General features: G+C 42.1%; 1 protein-coding gene across 1 annotated transcript in view; it reads right to left on the reverse strand.

Annotated features, from left to right (window-relative positions):
- LOC125459468 (mucin-2) overlaps positions 1 to 19,793 on the reverse strand; it is a 76,277-nt gene that overhangs the window by 19,580 nt on the left and 36,904 nt on the right. Inside the window, exons 20-23 of the mRNA XM_059652218.1 lie at positions 17,372 to 17,523; positions 17,120 to 17,258; positions 16,775 to 16,885; positions 12,798 to 12,977 (exon numbers count right to left, since the gene is read on the reverse strand). Of these exons, the coding sequence (XP_059508201.1) occupies positions 12,798 to 12,977; positions 16,775 to 16,885; positions 17,120 to 17,258; positions 17,372 to 17,523 (582 nt within the window). The remainder of the gene's footprint in view (positions 1 to 12,797; positions 12,978 to 16,774; positions 16,886 to 17,119; positions 17,259 to 17,371; positions 17,524 to 19,793) is intronic.

A 19,793-nucleotide genomic window follows, 5' to 3' on the forward strand; every position in this document is an offset into this window, starting at 1 on the left:
TAGAACATAGAACATAGAACAGTACAGCACAGAACAGGCCCTTCAGCCCACAATGTTGTGCCGACCATTGATCCTCATGGATGCACCCTCAAATTTCTGTGACCATATGCATGTCCAGCAGTCTCTTAAATGACCCCAATGACCTTGCTTCCACAACTGCTGCTGGCAACGCATTCCATGCTCTCACAACTCTCTGCGTAAAGAACCTGCCTCTGACATCCCCTCTATACTTTCCACCAACCAGCTTAAAACTATGACCCCTCGTGCTAGCCATTTCTGCCCTGGGAAATAGTCTCTGGCTATCGACTCTATCTATGCCTCTCATTATCTTGTATACCTCAATTAGGTCCCCTCTCCTCCTCCTTTTCTCCAATGAAAAGAGACCGAGCTCAGTCAACCTCTCTTCATAAGATAAGCCCTCCAGTCCAGGCAGCATTCTGGTAAACCTCTTCTGAACCCTCTCCAAAGCATCCACATCTTTCCTATAATAGGGCGCCCAGAACTGGACGCAGTATTCCAAGTGCGGTCTAACCAAAGTTTTATAGAGCTGCAACAAGATCTCACGACTCTTAAACTCAATCCCCCTGTTAATGAAAGCCAAAACACCATATGCTTTCTTAACAACCCTGTCCACTTGGGTGGCCATTTTAAGGGATCTATGTATCTGCACACCAAGATCCCTCTGTTCCTCCACGCTGCCAAGAATCCTATCCTTAATCCTGTACTCAGTTTTCAAATTCGACCTTCCAAAATGCATCACCTCGCATTTATCCAGGTTGAACTCCATCTGCCACCTCTCAGCCCATCTCTGCATCCTGTCAATGTCCCGCTGCAGCCTACAACAGCCCTCTACACTGTCAACGACACCTCCGACCTTTGTGTCGTCTGCAAACTTGCTGACCCATCCTTCAATTCCCTCGTCCAAGTCATTAATAAAAATTACAAACAGTAGAGGCCCAAGGACAGAGCCCTGTGGAACCCCACTCACCACTGACTTCCAGGCAGAATATTTTCCTTCTACTACCACTCGCTGTCTTCTGTTGGCCAGCCAATTCTGTATCCAAGCAGCTAAGTTCCCCTGTATCCCATTCCTCCTGACCTTCTGAATGAGCCTTCCATGGGGAACCTTATCAAATGCCTTACTGAAGTCCATATACACCACATCCACAGCTTGACCCTCATCAACCTTACTAGTCACATCCTCAAAAAACTCGATAAGGTTTGTAAGGCATGACCTACCCCTCACAAAGCCGTGTTGACTGTATTTGATCAAGCCATGCTCTTCCAGATGGTCATAAATCTTATCCCTCAGAATCCTTTCTAACACCTTGCAGACGACAGACGTGAGACTTACCGGTCTATAATTGCCGGGGATTTCCCTATTTCCTTTCTTGAAGAGAGGAATTACATTTGCCTCTCTCCAGTCCTCAGGTACGACTCCAGTGGAGAGCGAGGATGCAAAGATCTTCGCAAGTGGCGAAGCAATTGCATCTCATAATTTTGTAGACATCCATCAGGTCACCGTGCCCCACCCCCCACCTCACTGCTTCCATATTTCCAATGAAACATAATCCAAGTTTATTCAACCTCTCCTCATACCTGAAACTCACTAGACCATGCAACATCCTGGTAAATTTTGTGTGCACCCTCTCTGAAGCATCCATGTCCTTCTGGTAATGTGGCGACCAGAAGTGCATGCATTACTCCGAACGTGGCCTAACTAAAATTTTGTACATTTGTAACATGGCTTTTCAACTTTTATATTTGATGCCCCAGCCAATGAAGGCAAGCATGCTACATGCCTCTTGACCACCTTGTCCACCTGTGTTGCCATTTTCAGGGATCTGTGGATCTGTAAACCCAGATTTCACTGTATGTCAATGCCCCGAAGGTTTCTGCCATTTGTGGCACAATTCACACCTGAATTTGATCTTCCAAAATGCGATAACTTGCATTTGTCCAGGTTAGACTCCACCTGTCATTTCTCTGCCCAAATCTGCAATCTATCTACATCCTGCTGTATCCTTTGATAATTCTCCATGCTATCTGCAACTCCACCAATTGTGGTGTCATCTGCAAACTTGCTAATTAGACCATTTAAAACTTCCTCCAGATCATTTATATATATTACAGACAACAAAGGTTTTGGCACTGATCCCTGAGTAACACCATTAGCTACTGATCTCTGAACCGAAAAACCTCATTCCACTGCTATGGGCTATCTTCTATGACCAAGCCAGTTTTGTATCCTGCTAGCCAGCTCACCCCAGATCCCATTAGACTCTATTTTCTGTTCTAGTATGCCATGAGGCATCTTATCAAATGTATTACTAAAGTCCCTGTAACAACATCCACTGCTCTTTCCTCATCAATCATTCTTGTCACCTCCTCAAAAACTTCAATCAAGTTGGTAAAATATGAACTTCCCCACACAAGCCCATGGTGCCTATCATTAACTAATCCATTTGCTTCCAAATGTGAATGAATCCCGTCACTCAGTATCTTCTCCAAGAGCTTCCCCACGTCAGGCTCACCGGCCTGTAATGACCTGGATTACCTCTGTTTCTTCTTAAATGAAGGAACAATGTTGGCCATTCTCCTGTCCTCTGGAACCTTGCCTGAGGCCAAAGAGGATGCTAAAATATTTGTTAAGGCCCCAGCTATTTCCTCCCTTGCTTCCCACAGTATCCTGGGATGGATCCCACCTGGCCTTGCAGACTTGTCTACTTAATGTATTTCAAGACACCCATCACTTCCCCCTTCTTCATATTGACCTGCCCAAGTCTTTTCACTCATATTCCCTAACTTCAGCATCCCTCATGTCCCTCATTTTGGTGAATACCAATGTAAAATATTCATTAAGGTTCTCACACATTTCCACTGGCTCCACACAGAACCTCCCTCCTTTATGCTTGAGAGGGCCTACTCTTTCTCTAGCCACTATCTTACTCCTAATATATGTATAAAAGTCTTGGGATCATCCTTAGCCCTGCTGCCAAGAACATATCATCACACCTTTTAGCCTTTCTGATTCCTTGTCTGAGCTTGTTCCTTCTTTATATTCCACAAGGACTTTGTCTATTTTTAGTTGCTTAGGTCTTAGCCATGCTTCTTTTTTTTTGACTAAGCTGATAATTTCCCCTGTCATCCAAAGTTCCCAAATACTGCCATGCCTAGCCTTCATTTTCACAGGAACCATGTCTGTCCTTCATTCTAATCAACCAGTTCTTAAAAAGACTCCCACAAAGTAACAAAAAGGATTGATGATGGCAGAGTGGTGGACATGATATATATGGATTTCAGTAAGGTGTTCGACAAGGTTCCTCATGACAGACTGGTTAGCAAAGTTAGATCACATGTAATACAGGGAAAATTAACCAGTTGGATACAAAATTGATTTCGAAGGTAGAAGACAGAGGGTGGTGGTGGTGGGATGGTTTTCAGACTGAGGACTGTGTTCAGCAGTGTGTCACAAGGATTGAGATCAGAGATAATGGGAACTGCAGATGCTGGAGAATCCAAGGTAACAAAATGTGGAGCTGGATGAACACAGCAGTCCAAGCAGCATCTTAGGAGCACAAAAGTTGATGTTTCGGGCCTAGACCCTTCATCAGAAAAGCATCCAGCTAAACACTTTGTTATGTCACAAGGATTGATGCTGGGTCCTTTACTTTTCATCATTTATATAAATGATTTGGATGTGAATAAAGGAGGTTTGGTCGAGAAGTTTGCAGATGACACCAAAATGGGAGGTGTACTGGACAGTGAAGAAGGTTACTTCAGAGTACAATAGGACCTTGATCAAATGGGCAAATGGGGTGAGGAGTGGCAGATGGAGTTTAATTTAAATAAATGTAAAGTGCTGCAGTTTGGAAAGGCAAATTAGGGCAGGATTTATACACTTAATGGTAAGGTCCTGGGGAGTGTTGTTAAACAAAAATTGACCCTAGAGTGCAGGTTCATAGTTCCATGAAAGTGGAGTTCCAGATACAGCATAGAATCCCTCCAGTCTGGAAAAAGGCCCTTTGGCCCAACAAGTCTATGCTGACACTCACAGCATCCCACCCAGACCTATCCCCTATAACGCACCTCATCTACACATTCCTGAACACTATGGACAATGTAGTATGGCCAATCCACGTAGCCTGCACAATTTTGGACTGTGGGAGGAAACCAGAGCACCCAGAGAAAACCCACCGAGACACAGAGAGAACGTGCAAACTTCACCGAGACAGTCACCTGAGGGTGGATTTGAACTCTGGTTCTTGGCACTGTGAGGCACTGTGAGGCCACTGTGCCACCAGGAGACAGGAGAGTGAAAAAGACATTTGGTATGCTTGCCTTTACTGGTCAGTACATTGAGTGTAGGAGTTTAGAGGTCATGTTGCGGCTGTGCAGGACATTGGTTAGGCCACTTTCGGAGTATTGTGTTCAATTCTGGTCTCCCCTCTATAGGAAGGATGTTATGAAAGGGCTCAGAAAAGGTTTACCAGGATGTTTCCAGGGTTTGAGGGCTTGAGCTATAGGGAGAGGCTGAACAGGCTGAGGCTATTTTCCCAGTAGCGTTGAAGGCTAAGGGGAGCCATTATAGAAATTTATAAGTTCATCAGCGGCATGGAGACGGTAAATGGCCAAAGTCATTTCCCAAGGGAGAAGGGGTCCAAAACTAGAAGACATGGGTTTAGGGTGAGAAGGAAAAGATTTAAAAGGGATCTAAGGGGCAAAGTTTTCTCGCAGAAGGTGGTGCATATATGGAATGAGTTGTCAGAAGAAGTGGTATTACAATTACATTTAAAAGGCATTTGTACGGGTGTATGAATGGGAAAGGTATCGACAAATTTGGGCGAAATGTTGGCAAATAGGATTAGATTAATTTAGGATATCTGGTCTGCAGAGATGAGTTGGACTGAAGGGTCTTTTTCTGTGCTGTGCAACTCTATGACTCTATGTCAGATGTAGATTTACCCTCAAAGAGCTGCTGCCAATTCAAATTCTCCAATTTTTGCCTAATTCAGTTTTAGTTGGTCTTCTTCTCCCAATTTAATACCTTCATCCAAGGTCCACCCCTGTCCTTATCCATAAGTAATTAAAAACTTATGGAGTTATGGTCACTATTCTCAAAATGCTCCTCATTAAAACTTTGATCGCGTGGCCAGGCTCTTTTCCCAATACTAGGTCCAGTATGGCCCCTCCTCATTGGACTATCCACATACAGGTTCAAGAAACCCTCCTGGATACATATAACAAACTGATCTCCATTCCAAACCCCCACCAGTAAATGAATCAATACAGGGGAAGTTAAGATCACCCACCACAACAACCCTGTTATTTTTATAATCTGACTACTTACCCTTTCTTCCATCTCCCCCGTCAACTGGAAGATCCATGTTACAATCCCAGCAGTGGGAATGCACCCTTCCTATTCCTAAATTCTACCTACAATGCCTCTCTTCAAGGGTGCTCTCTCTCAACACAGCTGTGATAGCCAACGAGTAATGCAACCCTCCTGCGTCTTTTTCTTCCTCCTCTGTCTTGTCAAAAACATTGATATCCCAAAACATAACTGACAATCCTGTCCCTCTTTCAACCATGTGATAGCAACGACATCAAAATTCCATGCATTAATCCAGGCTCTATGTTCATCCATCTTACCTGTTATACTTTTTGCACTGAAGCACAATGTACCTCAAGCTTCCAATTCCACTGAGACCAACAACCTCTCCCTGACTGCTCTTGCTCTTAGATTTCTTTGCTTTAGATTCAAGCTCTTCCCAAGTCTCTATTCTTACTGACCTGTTGCTAAGGTTCCCACACCTCTGCCACATTAGTTTAAACACTTCCACATGGCACTATCAAACCTCCCTGCCAGGGTTTTGGCATATCTCCAGTTTAGGTACACCCTATCTTGCTTGTACTAAACCCACTTTCCCTGGAAGACATCCCAATGATCCACATATCTGAGGCCCTCCTCCCTACAACAGATCTTTAGCCATGTGTTCAATCGCAATCCGTCTCTGTTCGTAGCCTCAGTAGCACATGGGACAGGAAGTATTCCTGAGATTACTACCCTAGAGGTTCTGCTTTTTAGTTTACTATCTAAATCCATGAATTGTTGTTGCAGGACCTTATCAGTCTTCCTACCTATGTCATGTGTGCTAATACAGACAATAACTTCCATCGTTTACCCTCCCATTTCAGGATGCCTGTATCTGCTCAGAGACATCCACTACCCAGCAAGGTAACATACCTTCCTAGAATCTCTCTCACATCCACAGAAGCTCCTATCTGTGGATCATCAAATCTCCAATTACTATTACTCTACTAGCAACAGTTTAGCAGGGCCAGCCATGGTGCTATTGCTCTAGCTGCTGCTGCTGTCACCTGATGAGTCAAATCTCTCATCAGTATCCAAAACGGAATACTTGGTTGACAGGGGGACAAATGCAGGGGGCTCCTGGGCTGACTGCCTGTTGCATCTAGTGGCTACCAATTTATCTTCCTATACTTTGGGTGTGACCACATGTCTTTAACTTTTATCTATGATGGTCTCCACTCTATATGTGTGCTGTTCAGCGTGTATCCACCTGCCGCTCAAGCTAATTCATTTGTTCAATGAGGAGCTGGTGCTGGATATCCTTCCTGCAGATGTAATTATCAGGGATGCAGTCAGCATCCACGATTGAACATATCTCGCAGGCAGAACAGAAAACCCCACCAAGTGGCATGTTTAATCCTCTACTGGCTGTTAGCTTACAAGTTAAATTTTAAGCAGCTCGCAAAAAATTATAGTTATCACTTTCTAACAAATAGTACCCGCCCCCAACTTACTCACTCTCTGAACTCCGTGTACTAACCAGGAGATGAACTAACTCTACCAACCCTTTAGAAAGACTGACACACACTTATCCTGCACTGCAATGGGATTCCTTCATTGGTAGCACCAAAGAAATGAACAAGTTAACACAAACTGGCACTGACCAATCATAAACCGTGTTCCCTTCCCCCCCCCAAGATGTCATTGGGATGCCTCCCCAGAATGGATGGCCACTGGCTCCTCCTTAAAGGGCTTCTGGATAAACTGACAATCAAGCAAGCTTTTTTTTGTCTGTGATGATGATGTACTTTTTAATTGTTGTTGCAGCTGCATCCATTTAGGTAAATGATGGCCAGGGTGTAAAACGCCTTACCTCAATTTGTGCTAGTAGTTAAAACATTTGTATGACTGATCAAGGGGAGCCCCTAGGACATCACAGACAGGAAACTTGACAATATTCATAACATTGATATAAAGATTTTTGTTTTATTTTATTAGTTTGGGTCTTTACTTGGCTTTGTCGTGTACAACTGTTACCTGCCAGTGATCAAATCAACAAAGTCAATGGTCAAGGCGGGATGAAAATTGACTATGCATTCCAATATTAGTTAGCATTGGTCATTCAGGATGTCAGTAGTGGACAAAATATATCTTTGTAGTTTAAGTGAGTGGTTGAAATGACGATATAATGAAAGAGAATCACTTTAGTGATCTTAGTCACGTCTTTTATACTCAAGTAATAAGATGTGAAAACATTATTCAAAGTAATCAGAGTCAACATGGTTTTGTGAAAATAAAATTATATTTGACCAGTCTAATGGAGTAACATATAGAGGCATAGAGATGTACAGCACAAAAACAAATGCTTTGGTCCAACTCGCGCATGCTGACCAGATATCCGAAATAAATCTTTCTAGCATTTGGCCCTTATTCCTCTAAATCCTTCCTATTCATTTACCCATACAGATGCCTTTTAATTGTTGTAATTGTAACCGGCCTCCACCACTTCTTCTGGAAGCTCATTCCATACACACACCCTCTGTGTGAAAACATTCCTTTTTAATTGTTTCCTCTCTCTCTTTAAACCTGTGCCCTCTAATTTTGGACTGTCCCACCCTGGGGAAAATATCTTGTCTATTTACCCTATCCATGCCCCTCATGATTTTGTAAAGTTCTACCCCAAACACTCCAGGGAAAATAGCCCCCGCCTTTTTTTAAATTTATTCATTCACAGGATAAGGGCGTCGCTGGCTCGGCAGCATTTATTGTCCATCCTTAATTGACCAGAGGGCAGTGAAGAGTCAACCACATTGCTGTGGGTCTGGAGTCACATGTAATCCAGGCAAGGATGGCAGATTTCCTTCCTCAAAGGGCATTAGTGAACCAGATGGGTTTTTCAACGGTTGACAATGGATTCATGGTCATCATTAGGTTCTTAATTCCAGATATTTCATTGAATTCAAATTCCACATCTGCCATGGTGGGATTCAAACCCAGGTGACCCAGAACATTATCTGGGTCTCTGGATTAATAGCCCAGCGATAATACCACAAGGCCATCACCTCCCTTTATTCAGTCTATTTAGCATCTCTCTATAACTCAAAACCCTCCAACCCTGGCAACATGCTTGTAAATCTTTTCTGAACCCTTTCAAGTTCCACAACATCCTTCCTACATAGCAGAGAGATCAGAATTGCACATGGTTTTCCAAAAGTGGCTTAACAAATGTCGTGTACAACTGCAACATGACCTCCAAACTTCTATACTCAATGCAACAACCAATGCAAGCATACCAAATGCCTGCTTCACTGTTGATTAACTTATGACTCCAATTTCAAGGAATCATGAACCTGCACTCCAAGGTCTCTTTGTTCAGTAACACTCCCCAGGGCTTTAGCATTAGGTGTATAAGTCCTGCCCTGATTTACCTTTCCAAAATGCAGCACTTCACATTTTTCTAAATTAAACTCCATCTGCTACTCCTCAGCCCGTTGACTCATTTGATCAAGATCCTGTTGTACTGTGAGGTTGCCTTCTTCGCTGTCCACTACACCTCGTATTTTGGTGTCATCTGCAAACCTACTAACCATACCTCCAATACTCACATCCAAATCATTTATATAAATGACGAAAAGCAGTGCACCCAGCACTGAGCCTTGTGGCACACTGCTGGTCATGTGTTGTAGATCATTGTAGCTTATGACAATGTTTGAAAAGAAGGTTATGATGGGACAGTCATCTGAATTCCAGTTAGCTCTCACCTCAATATCTAAAACTGCAACATAAGCAAATTTGCCAAAAATGGAGATAATGGGAACTGCAGATGCTGGAGAATTCCAAGATAATAAAATGTGAGGCTGGATGAACACAGCAGGCCAAGCAGCATCTCAGGAGCACAAAAGCTGACGTTTCGGGCCTAGACCCTCTGATGAAGGGTCTAGGCCCGAAACGTCAGCTTTTGTGCTCCTGAGATGCTGCTTGGCCTGCTGTGTTCATCCAGCCTCACATTTTATTATCTTGCCAAAAATGGAAATGATTTCTTAGGTCAACATATTACAAACAGTGATTACAGGAACAATTACTGTTGGTTGGGTGTTCAGAGCTAGAAGGCATCTGTGATTTCAGAGTTTCACACTGTATTTGTCATTAGAAGAGCTTTATTTTACCATCCTCCTAATCATGAGGATGAAATGTTGGAGCAATTAATTGAAAGTTACCTTGCTTTTATGTTGGCCACTACTGGGCACGATAATGATAGGACAAAAGGTCAGATTCCCTCATTAATTTGTTAAAGAGTACCCGATCCCAAAACAGAGTCACTCAAATATTACGCATGTGGTAGATGAAGGGAAATGGGTTGATGTACTGTTCTCTGGCTTTCAGAAGGCATTTGATAAGGTGCCATATCAAAGGTTATTGTGCACGGTAGATGGTAGCATTTTGGAATGGATAGAAAGTTGGCTAGCTAACAGGGCACACAGAGGAGGTGTAAGTAAATCCTTTTCAGGTTGGCAGGATTTGAGTGTCGGCGTAAGGATGTCTTGCTGCAGTTAAACAGGGCCTTGGTGAGGCCACACCTTGAGTTTTGTGTGCAGTTTTGGTTTCCTAGTCTGAGAAAGGACATTCTTGCTATTGATGCAGTCCAGTGAAGGCTCGCCAGACTGATACTTGGGAGGACAGGACTGACTTATGAGGAAGGACTAAGTCGAACGGGCTTGTATTCACTGGAATTTAGAAGAATCGGGGGATCTCAAAGAAAGATAAAATCCTGATGGGACTCGACAGGCTAGATGCAGGAAGAATGTTCCCAATGTTGGCGAAGTCCAGAACAAGGGGACCCTGTCTAAGAATAATGGGTAAGTCATTCATAGATCATAGAATCCCTACAGCGTGTAAACAGGCCCTTCGACCCAACAAGTCCACACTGAACCTCAGAGCATCCCACCTTGACCTTTCCCCGTATCTACACCTAATCTACACCTCCCTGAACATTATGAGCAATTGAGCATGGCCAATTCACCTAGCCTGCACATCTTTGGACTGTGGGAGGAAACCGGGGAACCAGAGGAAACCCATGCAGACATGGGGAGAATGTGCAAACTCCACACAGACAGCCACCTGAGGCTGGAATCAAACCCGGGTCACTGGCACTGTGAGGCAGCAGTATTAACCACTGTGCCACTGTGCCCCTCAAAATGTGATGAGATCTGACGTGGCAGTGCTAAAAGGTCCAGCCTTAGATTGGTCTGTAGGCAGATTTCACTGTTGTGCTCCTCGTTAAACAATTCGGAGGGACACAACAATTAGAGGTCCAATCGAGATTCGGATTCGGATCGCTGGATGCAAAGCCCAGAGTGCTAACTATTACACCATAGAACCAACTGCATTCAGGGCTGAGATAAGGAAGAATTCTTCACTCAGAGTTGTGAACATGTGGAATTCTCTCCCAGAGGAAGCTGTTGGGACCAGTGTGTTCGATACATTCAAAAGGAAGCTGGACATGGCCCTTGTGGTTAAAGGGATCAAGGTGTATGGGGAGAGGGCAGGAATGGGATACTGAGATTGCATGATCAATCATGATTGTATTGAATGGTAGTACAGGCTCAAAGGGCTGAATGGCCTGCTCCTGCACCTAATTTCTCCCTGCTAGTGAGCCTGGATGTCAGCAAGCATAGCTTTTATATACACGGTGCAGATGAAGGTTGGAAGGTATTATTGCCAAATGTGCCAATAACATAAAGATAGGTAGGAAAATAGGAACAGAAGATGACACAGAGATGTTACAAAAATAATATTGACAGGTTATGTGAGTGGGTAAAGATTTGACAAATGAGGCCTAATGTGGGGAAAATGTGATGTTGCCCATTTTGGAAGGAAGAATAAAAAAGAAATAGATGATCTAAATGTGAAAGATTGCAGACACATGAGGTACAAAGGCATCTAAGTGTCCCACTGAATTATTCACTAAAGGTTCATATGCAGATGTAGTAAATAAGCAGGAAAGCCAGTAGAATACTGTTGTTTATTGTGAAAGGAATTGAATACAAAAGTATGCTTTGGTTATACAGGTCATTCAGGAGACCACATTTGGAGAACGGTGAACAGTACTGGTTACAGTATTTAAAGCAAGATGCAAATGTGTTGGAGACAGTTCAGAGAAAGCTTTCTAGACTAATACCCCCTAGAATGGGCAGGTTATCTTTTGAGGGAATGCTGGACAGAGTAGGTTTGTATACACTGGAACTTTAGAGTAAGAAGCAATTTGTTTGAAATGACATTTAAAATCCTGAAGGTTCATGATGGAGGAGACATGGAGAGGATGTTTCCTCTTAGGGAGAGTCTAAAAGGGGTAACCCCTCATTCAAAACAGATGAGTTGAAATTTTACTCTCAGAGGGTTGTGAGTCTTTTGAACTCGCTCCTTGAAAAGGCAGAGTCCTTGAATATTTTTAAGGTAAGGGAAGGTAAATTCTAGTTAAGCAAAGGGGTGAAAAGTTATCAGGGTTAGAATGAATGTGGATTTGATATTATAATGAGATCAGCCAAGATCTTATAAATCGTGGAACAAGTTTAAAGGGCCAAATGGCCTACTGCTCCTTGTGATTCACATGTCATATGTCTATAATTATACTGGCTATTAACAATGCTCTGCAAAAAAAGAAGATTTACCCAGTACATATGGCAGTAAATAAATCAAATAAATCAAATATCATTCTCTGAAATCAACAGGCAGATAACTTCTCCTACAATATATGCTACTGCTATGCTTTGGCCATTATTTGAAATGTTCCCAGGTGTGCTTCTCATTCATTAGCTTCAGTTGAGAAAGTACACGGTGATTTGCTGGGGAACAGACTGTGATAGTCAATCTCGGGCAATAAAAACAGTAACAAGAAATCAGAGGTAATGGGAACTGCAGATGCTGGAGAATCCGAGATAAGTGTAGAGGTGGATGAACACAGCAGGCCAAGCAGCATTTTAGGGGCAAAAAAACTGATGTTTTGGACCTAGATTGTCCACTACACCTCCAATATGGTATCACCTGTAAACTTACTAACCCTTTATGTTCATATCCAAATAGTTTATATTAATGTAAAAAAAAGTGGACTCAGCATTGATCCTTGTGGCACACCGCTAGTTACAGGTCTGTAGTCTGAAAAGCAACCCTCTATCACCACCCTCTGCCTGAAACGTCAGCTTTTGTGCTCCTAAGATGCTGCTTGGCCTGCTGTGTTCATCCAGCTCTACACTTAATAACAAGAAATCACATGCTTACACATTGTAGCAGTGTGTGTTGGCCATTATCATAATTCTCAATCTATCTCAAAGTAAATAATTATATGTGAAGGGGTTTGAGATACCTCAACCATGAGCAATGATAAGGAGTGTTGAAATGAGTGAAATTTGATAGTTCAAAATATTTAAATTGCTGCTAATGTAAAGAACATCACTTGCAATGTCAAGGTTCAGAAGTAAGCACTTACCTGAAAAGAGTGACTGAGTTTAATTGTCAAGCTTGTTTTCTTGTCCCAGATCAATACCAATCCATTTTTGGCTTCAATTACAAGGTAAATGCCAAGATAGCGCACTTCGTAAGGAATGTGTTTGCTGCTATCAAACTGCACCACTTCGTACTTGCCACCTGAGAGTTTTATTTCCAAGTTCTGAAAGATTGTAAACAATCTAATGAGATAAATATCATGTAAAGTAACTATGTATAAATTGAGCATGAAATTTCTGTGTCTGCTGGTTTGCGGTGTCTTATTGGAAAAGTATTGTGTGTTAACAACATACTGTGTTATTAAAACATGAAGTGTTCAGCCAGTTCAAGGGATAAAAAGATTTTGCTGAATTTGCTGTGTTTGCTCCAACATTTTCTTTGTATAAAAGGCATCTTGCACTCTTGGCATATGTTTAAGATCTTCCCGGTTTTGAACATTAATTGTCCATTAAGCTTGTCACATAAACTTCAGTCTTATAATTAACAGCACAAGTGTCTTTTTAATTTTAAGACGTGAAATCCTCTAGAAATCCTTAGAGTCAGGAGTCACTTTGCTAAATCTACACTGCTGTCCATAAAATTTACTCTACTCTAAAGGTGTGATACCCAGGATTGGTAATGATACTTGATAGATGATCTAAACAGGGCTTTGTGTAGCTGAAGCATGACTTTTACCCCATTCTCTTCCAATCTTCTAAATATAAAGGCTAAATTCTATTTGGTTTTTTGACTGTTTCTTGTTCATCACCAAATTCATCTTCTCCACGAGTTCCATCTCCTGCTCCCACTAAACCTTTGGTAATCTAACTTTCCCTTCTTCCAATTAGCTAGTAGTGTGAATTGTATTGCCTCTCTCTTCGATAAGTTAAAGCTCATCATTGCTTTCCTCAAAATCTGCCAACCACTACCATTCTTGCAAACTTCCATCTCTAAACTTCATTTCCTCTCAAGTCCTTGAATTTGTTATTGCCACCCAAACCTGTATCTACCTTTCTTTGAATTCCATGTTTGAATGCCTCCAATCAGATTTCTGCCCTTGACTCCGTACACCTATGCCGTAAATGACTATGCGGCTGTGACAAAGGTAAACTCTCCTGCATTGTTCCTCTCAAACTATCTTCAGACTTTGCCACTGTTGATCCCATCATCTCCTACGAAACCTCCCCATTGTTGTCCAGATAGATGGGACTGCTCTCACCTGGTTTGTCTTTAATCATAGTCAAGGCACTTTTTCTATTGGCTTCCATCCCTGCTCCCACACTGTTATCTCGATGACCCCAAATGATTCATTCTTGGTCCTATTCTGTTTTCTATCCAATGCTGCCATTTGGTGGTAGCTTCTGAAGGCATATAGTCAGTGATCACATTTATTCTGACGTCATCCATCTCTGTCAATGCCTGAATGAATAGATTGCTATCTGACATTCAGGACTAAATCAGCAGGAATTTTCTTCAATCAAACATTGAGAGGACCAAAACTATTTTTGGGGCCCACTCCAAACTCCATTTCCTAGCTAATAACTTTATCCCTCTTGTTGACAGCTGTGTGAGACTGAGTTTTTACTCTTGCCTGTGTTGCCCAACATTATTCTGCAATCATAAAAACCGAAAGAACTGCGGATGCTGTAAATCAGGAGCAAAAACAAAGTTGCTGGAAAAGCTCAGCAGGCTTGGCAGCATCTGTGAAGGTAAAAAACAGAGTCAACGTTTTGGGTCCGGTGACTCTCAGAACTGATGCTGCCAGACCTGCTGAGTTTTTCCAGCAACTTTGCTTTTGATCACTCTGCCTTAGCTCATCTCTGCTGAAATCCACAATAATGCATTTGTTATCTCCTAAAATTGACTAAACCAGTGCATACTCATCTAGTTTTACATATTCTACACTCAATAAACTTCAAGTCATGAAAATCTCTGGTACTTGTGTCCTAACTCACACCAAATTCCATTCAACAATTACCCTCGTGTTCACTGACCTACATGAGCCTTGATCAAGAAAAGTCTTGATTTTAAAACTGTTGCCTTCTTTTCAAAATAATCCTCACCTCCTTCTGTCTCTGCTATATCCTTCAGTCTTACGACTTTACCAGAATACCATGTTTACCTAATTCTGGTCTTGAGCATCTTTGGCTTTAACCCCAAATCTAGCAACTTTAACTTCAGTTACCTCAGTCCTAAGATCTACAACTCCCTCCCTTACCTCTCTGCCCCTCTAGGATGTTGACCTTCTTCTTCCTACATTACTGGGCATTCCTCCACTGACTTTGGTGGTGACCTCGGAGCAGACTGCCATAGTCTGCGGTCATGGCCTCTGCTCGTCTTAGGGGAAGAGGATGTACCATCTCTGCACCACATCCACAAGGACCTCTAGACCCTTGCCATCAAAATGGAGCACCAAATTATTCTTGTCTGTCATGTCCAGGGAAAATGTCATTAACCGTGCAGAGCTCCAGACTGACGATGCTTGTTTAGATGCATAATGGTCTTTTAAATAGCACTGAAGCCAAAGATGCTGGTCAATTCTGGGATATCTGGTGAGCTGCTCTGGGAAAAGTGCATGATGATCGGGATAGAATATCGTGAGAGGGAGGCTATTTGCATGTGGTGGTTAATGAGGTCAGTTTGGTAAGGTAGTGAGAAAATACATTGAGTCTCACAATGTAAAAACCCCAAGAATTTGATGCATCTTGCAGTTAGCCAAATAAACATAAGAATTGGCCCATTAACTCTATTCTTCCATCTCCATAGATGTTACCTAACATGCTGAGTTTTTCACGGACTGTTTTTTTTTGTTTCACCAGATTATAGTTAGGGTATCTGAAATATTTGCATTGACCTACTTTAAAATCCTGTTTATTACTCCTTAGCGCTTTGCTTTCCTCATTACATCTACTTTGTTTAAGTCAATTCCAGTGAACCCCTATCTCTTATTCAATAGCAATAGACTCGCATGTCCGGCATACTGTCCTTTTCCTCACCTGTAATGGTTCCTCTCCTGGGTGGCACGGTGGCTCAGTGGTTAGCACTGCAGCCTCACAGCGCCAGGGATCCAGGTTCTAATTCCAGCCTCAGGCGACTGTCTGTGTGGAGTTTGCACATTCTCCCCGTGTCTGCGTGGGTTTCCTCCAGGTGCTCAAGTTTCCTCCCACAGTCCAAAGATATGCAGGTTAGGTGGATTGGCAATGCTAAATTGCCCATAGTGTTCAGGGATGTGTGGATTATAGGGGGATGGGTCTGGGCGGGATGCTTCAAGGGAAAGTGTGGACTTGTTGGGCCGAAGGGCCTGTTTCCACACTGTAGGGAATCTAATCTAACCTGTAAATTTTATGTGCCTATCATTTTCTTATTCTCACTGACCACATCAGCATTATCATTCTCAAAGGATTCCATATTACTCCTGACTGACCTGAGCTGAATTTGCATTTGTATAGTGACTACCCCATTTGGGTAGCAGACATACTTTTCTGTCAGTGGCACTGTAATTTTCACATGTACATTTCTTAATTCTCCCTCTCGATTCCATTACTTTTAGAATCGTACATGAAGCACCATTCTGATTATTAGTCTGTCCTTCTATGTTTGCTGCAGAGTTATGGTTCTTACTATCTTTTCAATCCCAATTCATTCTCCTAAAATTTTTGTAACTGCTCCTTTCATTCTTTTCACTAGGGTCCTGGTCCCCAGCCCAGTTCAGCAAATGTACGATTCTCACCTGTTCCAGTGCCAGCGGTTGTGTCTAATACAATACCCTTCCCACACCATCCTTTCAGTCGCTTACCTTATCCACCTAATTTCAATTTTAATTTGCATGTGGTTTGGGCAAAATCCAGATTTTCTAACCCATTGAAGCCCTGTTTTTCAAAATATTTAACATCTAGTTCCTCTCAACACTTCAATCTGTACCCTTTCAATTGCAGGAGACAGAGGCAGTGATGCTGATTGTATATTATCCTGTTCACTTACCCCCAAGAAAATTTTAATTGATTTAGAACATGTTGTTCCAGTGGTCCCACAAGGGATGTTTTCAGTGATTACTCTGAAGGTGCCATCAGAAGTGTTATTTCCACAAAAGTCCTAACAGGTATGAAGAGACAGAATTTAAAAAAGACTAACAATTCCACAAAATACATAACTTTAAGTCTATAAATGAACTGCAAACAAAACTAACTTAGCTCTAAAAATTCTGAAATTGGAATATAACAACAATAATAAATGGAGCAATTTAGCATCATTGTACTTGTACTTTTGTTCTATTTTAAAAATAATACATTGATTATTTTAATGAATGCGCAAATTTGTCCCCAGTACCTGTGCAATAATGTATTCACAGTCGCCATTAAAGTTGTAACGTTTTCCATCAAAAGTGATGTAGTTCCCATCTCCATAGATCGTACATGTCCCATGACACTGTTGGTTTGTGCAGGTCCACAATCTATTCTTGCATTCACTTAAAAAGTCAAATAAAATGCACATTAACCAAATTATATTGCTCGGGTTATTATACTGTTCGACCTGACAGTTCATCCTGTCGGTAAAAATGAGTCAATATTTTCAGCATACCATGAGTTACAGTCCACCTGCACGATGTCCCCAGAATGGTACTGAATTCCATTATGTGTACATGGGCACTGATTTATAGGGATACAGCCACCACTTCCATCAGAAACTAAACCTTCAGGACATACACATCCAGAAACACAACCTGTGGCATACTGTAAAATAACAACATTGAAAATTTTATTTAACTACAGAGTAGCAAATATGCAGAGGTTGCAAAAACTTTGACAGGTAAAAAGATTAAGCAACAGGAAAACTGAAGATGGAAAGAGTAGATTGAGTCTGGGGTACTACACTTGTGGAAAACATTATGTATTGCGGGGAGCAGGGGATGTCATGCAAATTCACCAGGATGACAGTGAAACAAAAGGGGTAAATTATGCAAAGGTTCCGAAGATGAGGCTCACATTCCCTCAAATACAGCACATTCAGGGTGTTCTAGCTGAAATGTTTAAGTTGATTAAAGTATATGACTTGGTATATAAAGAGAACATATTTAAAACTAAGTTTTGAGATGCCACTACCTTTGGCAAGGTCAGCATTTAGTTTCTATCCGTACTTATTCTTGCTAGTGAGCCACCTTCTTGCACTGCTTCAGTCTTTCTTTTGTCAGTAAACATATAGTGCTGTCAGGGAGTTTCATGATTTTGAGTCTAAGACAATGAAGGAATAACTAATATATCTCCAATCAGGAAAGTGTGTGACTCAAAGAAAAACTTGCAGATAGTTGCCTTTCTGCCTTTGCCCAGCTAGATGGCATAGGTTGCAGATTTAGAAGTTACTTAGCAAGTTCCTGCAACAGATTTTACAGATGGAACACACAGTGTTGGCAGTGGAGAGAGTGAATGTGCATGGTGATGAGTGAGACTCCAAAGAAGTGAGCTGCTTTGTCCTAGATGGTATTGAGCTTCTTGAGTGTTGCTAGTGCTGTACTCATCCATCACACTCCTGACTTCTGTCTTGTAGATGATAAACTTGTTGTGGGAAGATCTCCTCTAATCCACACATCATCCTGACTTGGAACTCTCATGGTCATGGAGTAATAATCCTGAAATCCCCTTCCTAACACCCGTTGTACCTACACCCCAATGACTGCAGCAGTTCAAAAAGCCAGCTCATTATCACCTTCTTATGAGCAATTAAGATGCACAATAAACTCTAGTCCAACCTGTGCCATCCACTTCCCATAAACCAACTTTTTTAAAAGCTGGTGGGCAGAGTTATCTGATGCAGAATTCAGCCTCTGACGTGTGCATGTAGCCACAAAGTTTATTCAGCTGATTCAATTACATTGAATGTCACAAACAGATGGTCAGATTGTATCTTGTTGGAGATACTGGTTGCCTGCTAGGTGTTTAGTGTGCACGGCATTTGCCCTTCTCAGTCCAAGCCTGAATGTTGTCCAGGTTCTGCTGCATGTGGAATGAACTCTTTCAGTATCTGAGGAGTTGTAAATTCTACTGAACACTGTGTAATGATCTGCAAACATCCTTACTTATGACTTCATGCTGGAGGAAAGATCATTTTGGTGTAAGGAGCCCAGAATAAGGAGGAACAATAAGGCATTGTGTCAGGAAGAATTTCTTCATACGAAGAACTTTTGCCCAAATTTTTTTTTTATTATTCGCTTGTGAGATATGGGTATGATTGGCTGGGTAGCATTTTATTGTCTGTCCCTTGAGGAGGTGATGGGTGAGCTGTCTTCTTGAACTGCTGACCTTTGTGTACTGTAGGTGGACCCTCAGTGAGGAAATTCCAGAATTTGACCAAGTGACACTGAAGGAACAACAACATTTTTCCCAGGTCAGGATAGTGAGTGGCTTGGAGGGGAACTTGAAGGTGGTGATGTTCCTCAACTGCTGGCCCTTTCTTTCTTAATGGAAGTAGTCATGGGGTTTCGAGGTGGTGTCTAATGATGTTTGGCAAATTTCTGCAATGTATCTTGTGGTGGGTTGAGGGAATGGATGCTTGTGGACGTAGTGCGGGCAGCTTTGTCCTGGATGGTATGAAGCGTCTTAAATGTTGTTAGAGCTGCATTCATCCAGAAAAGTGGGGAATGTTCAATCACATCCCTGACTTGTGCCTTGGAGTTGGTGGAAGGCTTTGCAGAGCCAGGAGGTGAGTTATTCACTGTTGTATTCCTAAGTCTCTACCTGCCGTTGCAGTTACTGTATTTATATGATGAGTCCAGTTGAGTTTCTGATCAATGGTTACCTCCAAGATGTTGACAATGGGGGATAACACCATTGAAAGCCAAGGGACAGTGGTTAGATTGTCTCTTACTAGAGATGATCATTGCCTGGTATTTGTGTACTGCAAATGTTAGTTGCCACTTGTCAGACTCAGCCTTAATATTGTCCGGACCTTGGTGAATTTGAATGTAGACTGCTTGAATATCAGGAGTCACAAATGGCAACATCGTCCA

The sequence above is a fragment of the Stegostoma tigrinum genome, chromosome 17, assembly GCF_030684315.1.
Source record: "Stegostoma tigrinum isolate sSteTig4 chromosome 17, sSteTig4.hap1, whole genome shotgun sequence".
Taxonomy (NCBI): domain Eukaryota; kingdom Metazoa; phylum Chordata; class Chondrichthyes; order Orectolobiformes; family Stegostomatidae; genus Stegostoma; species Stegostoma tigrinum.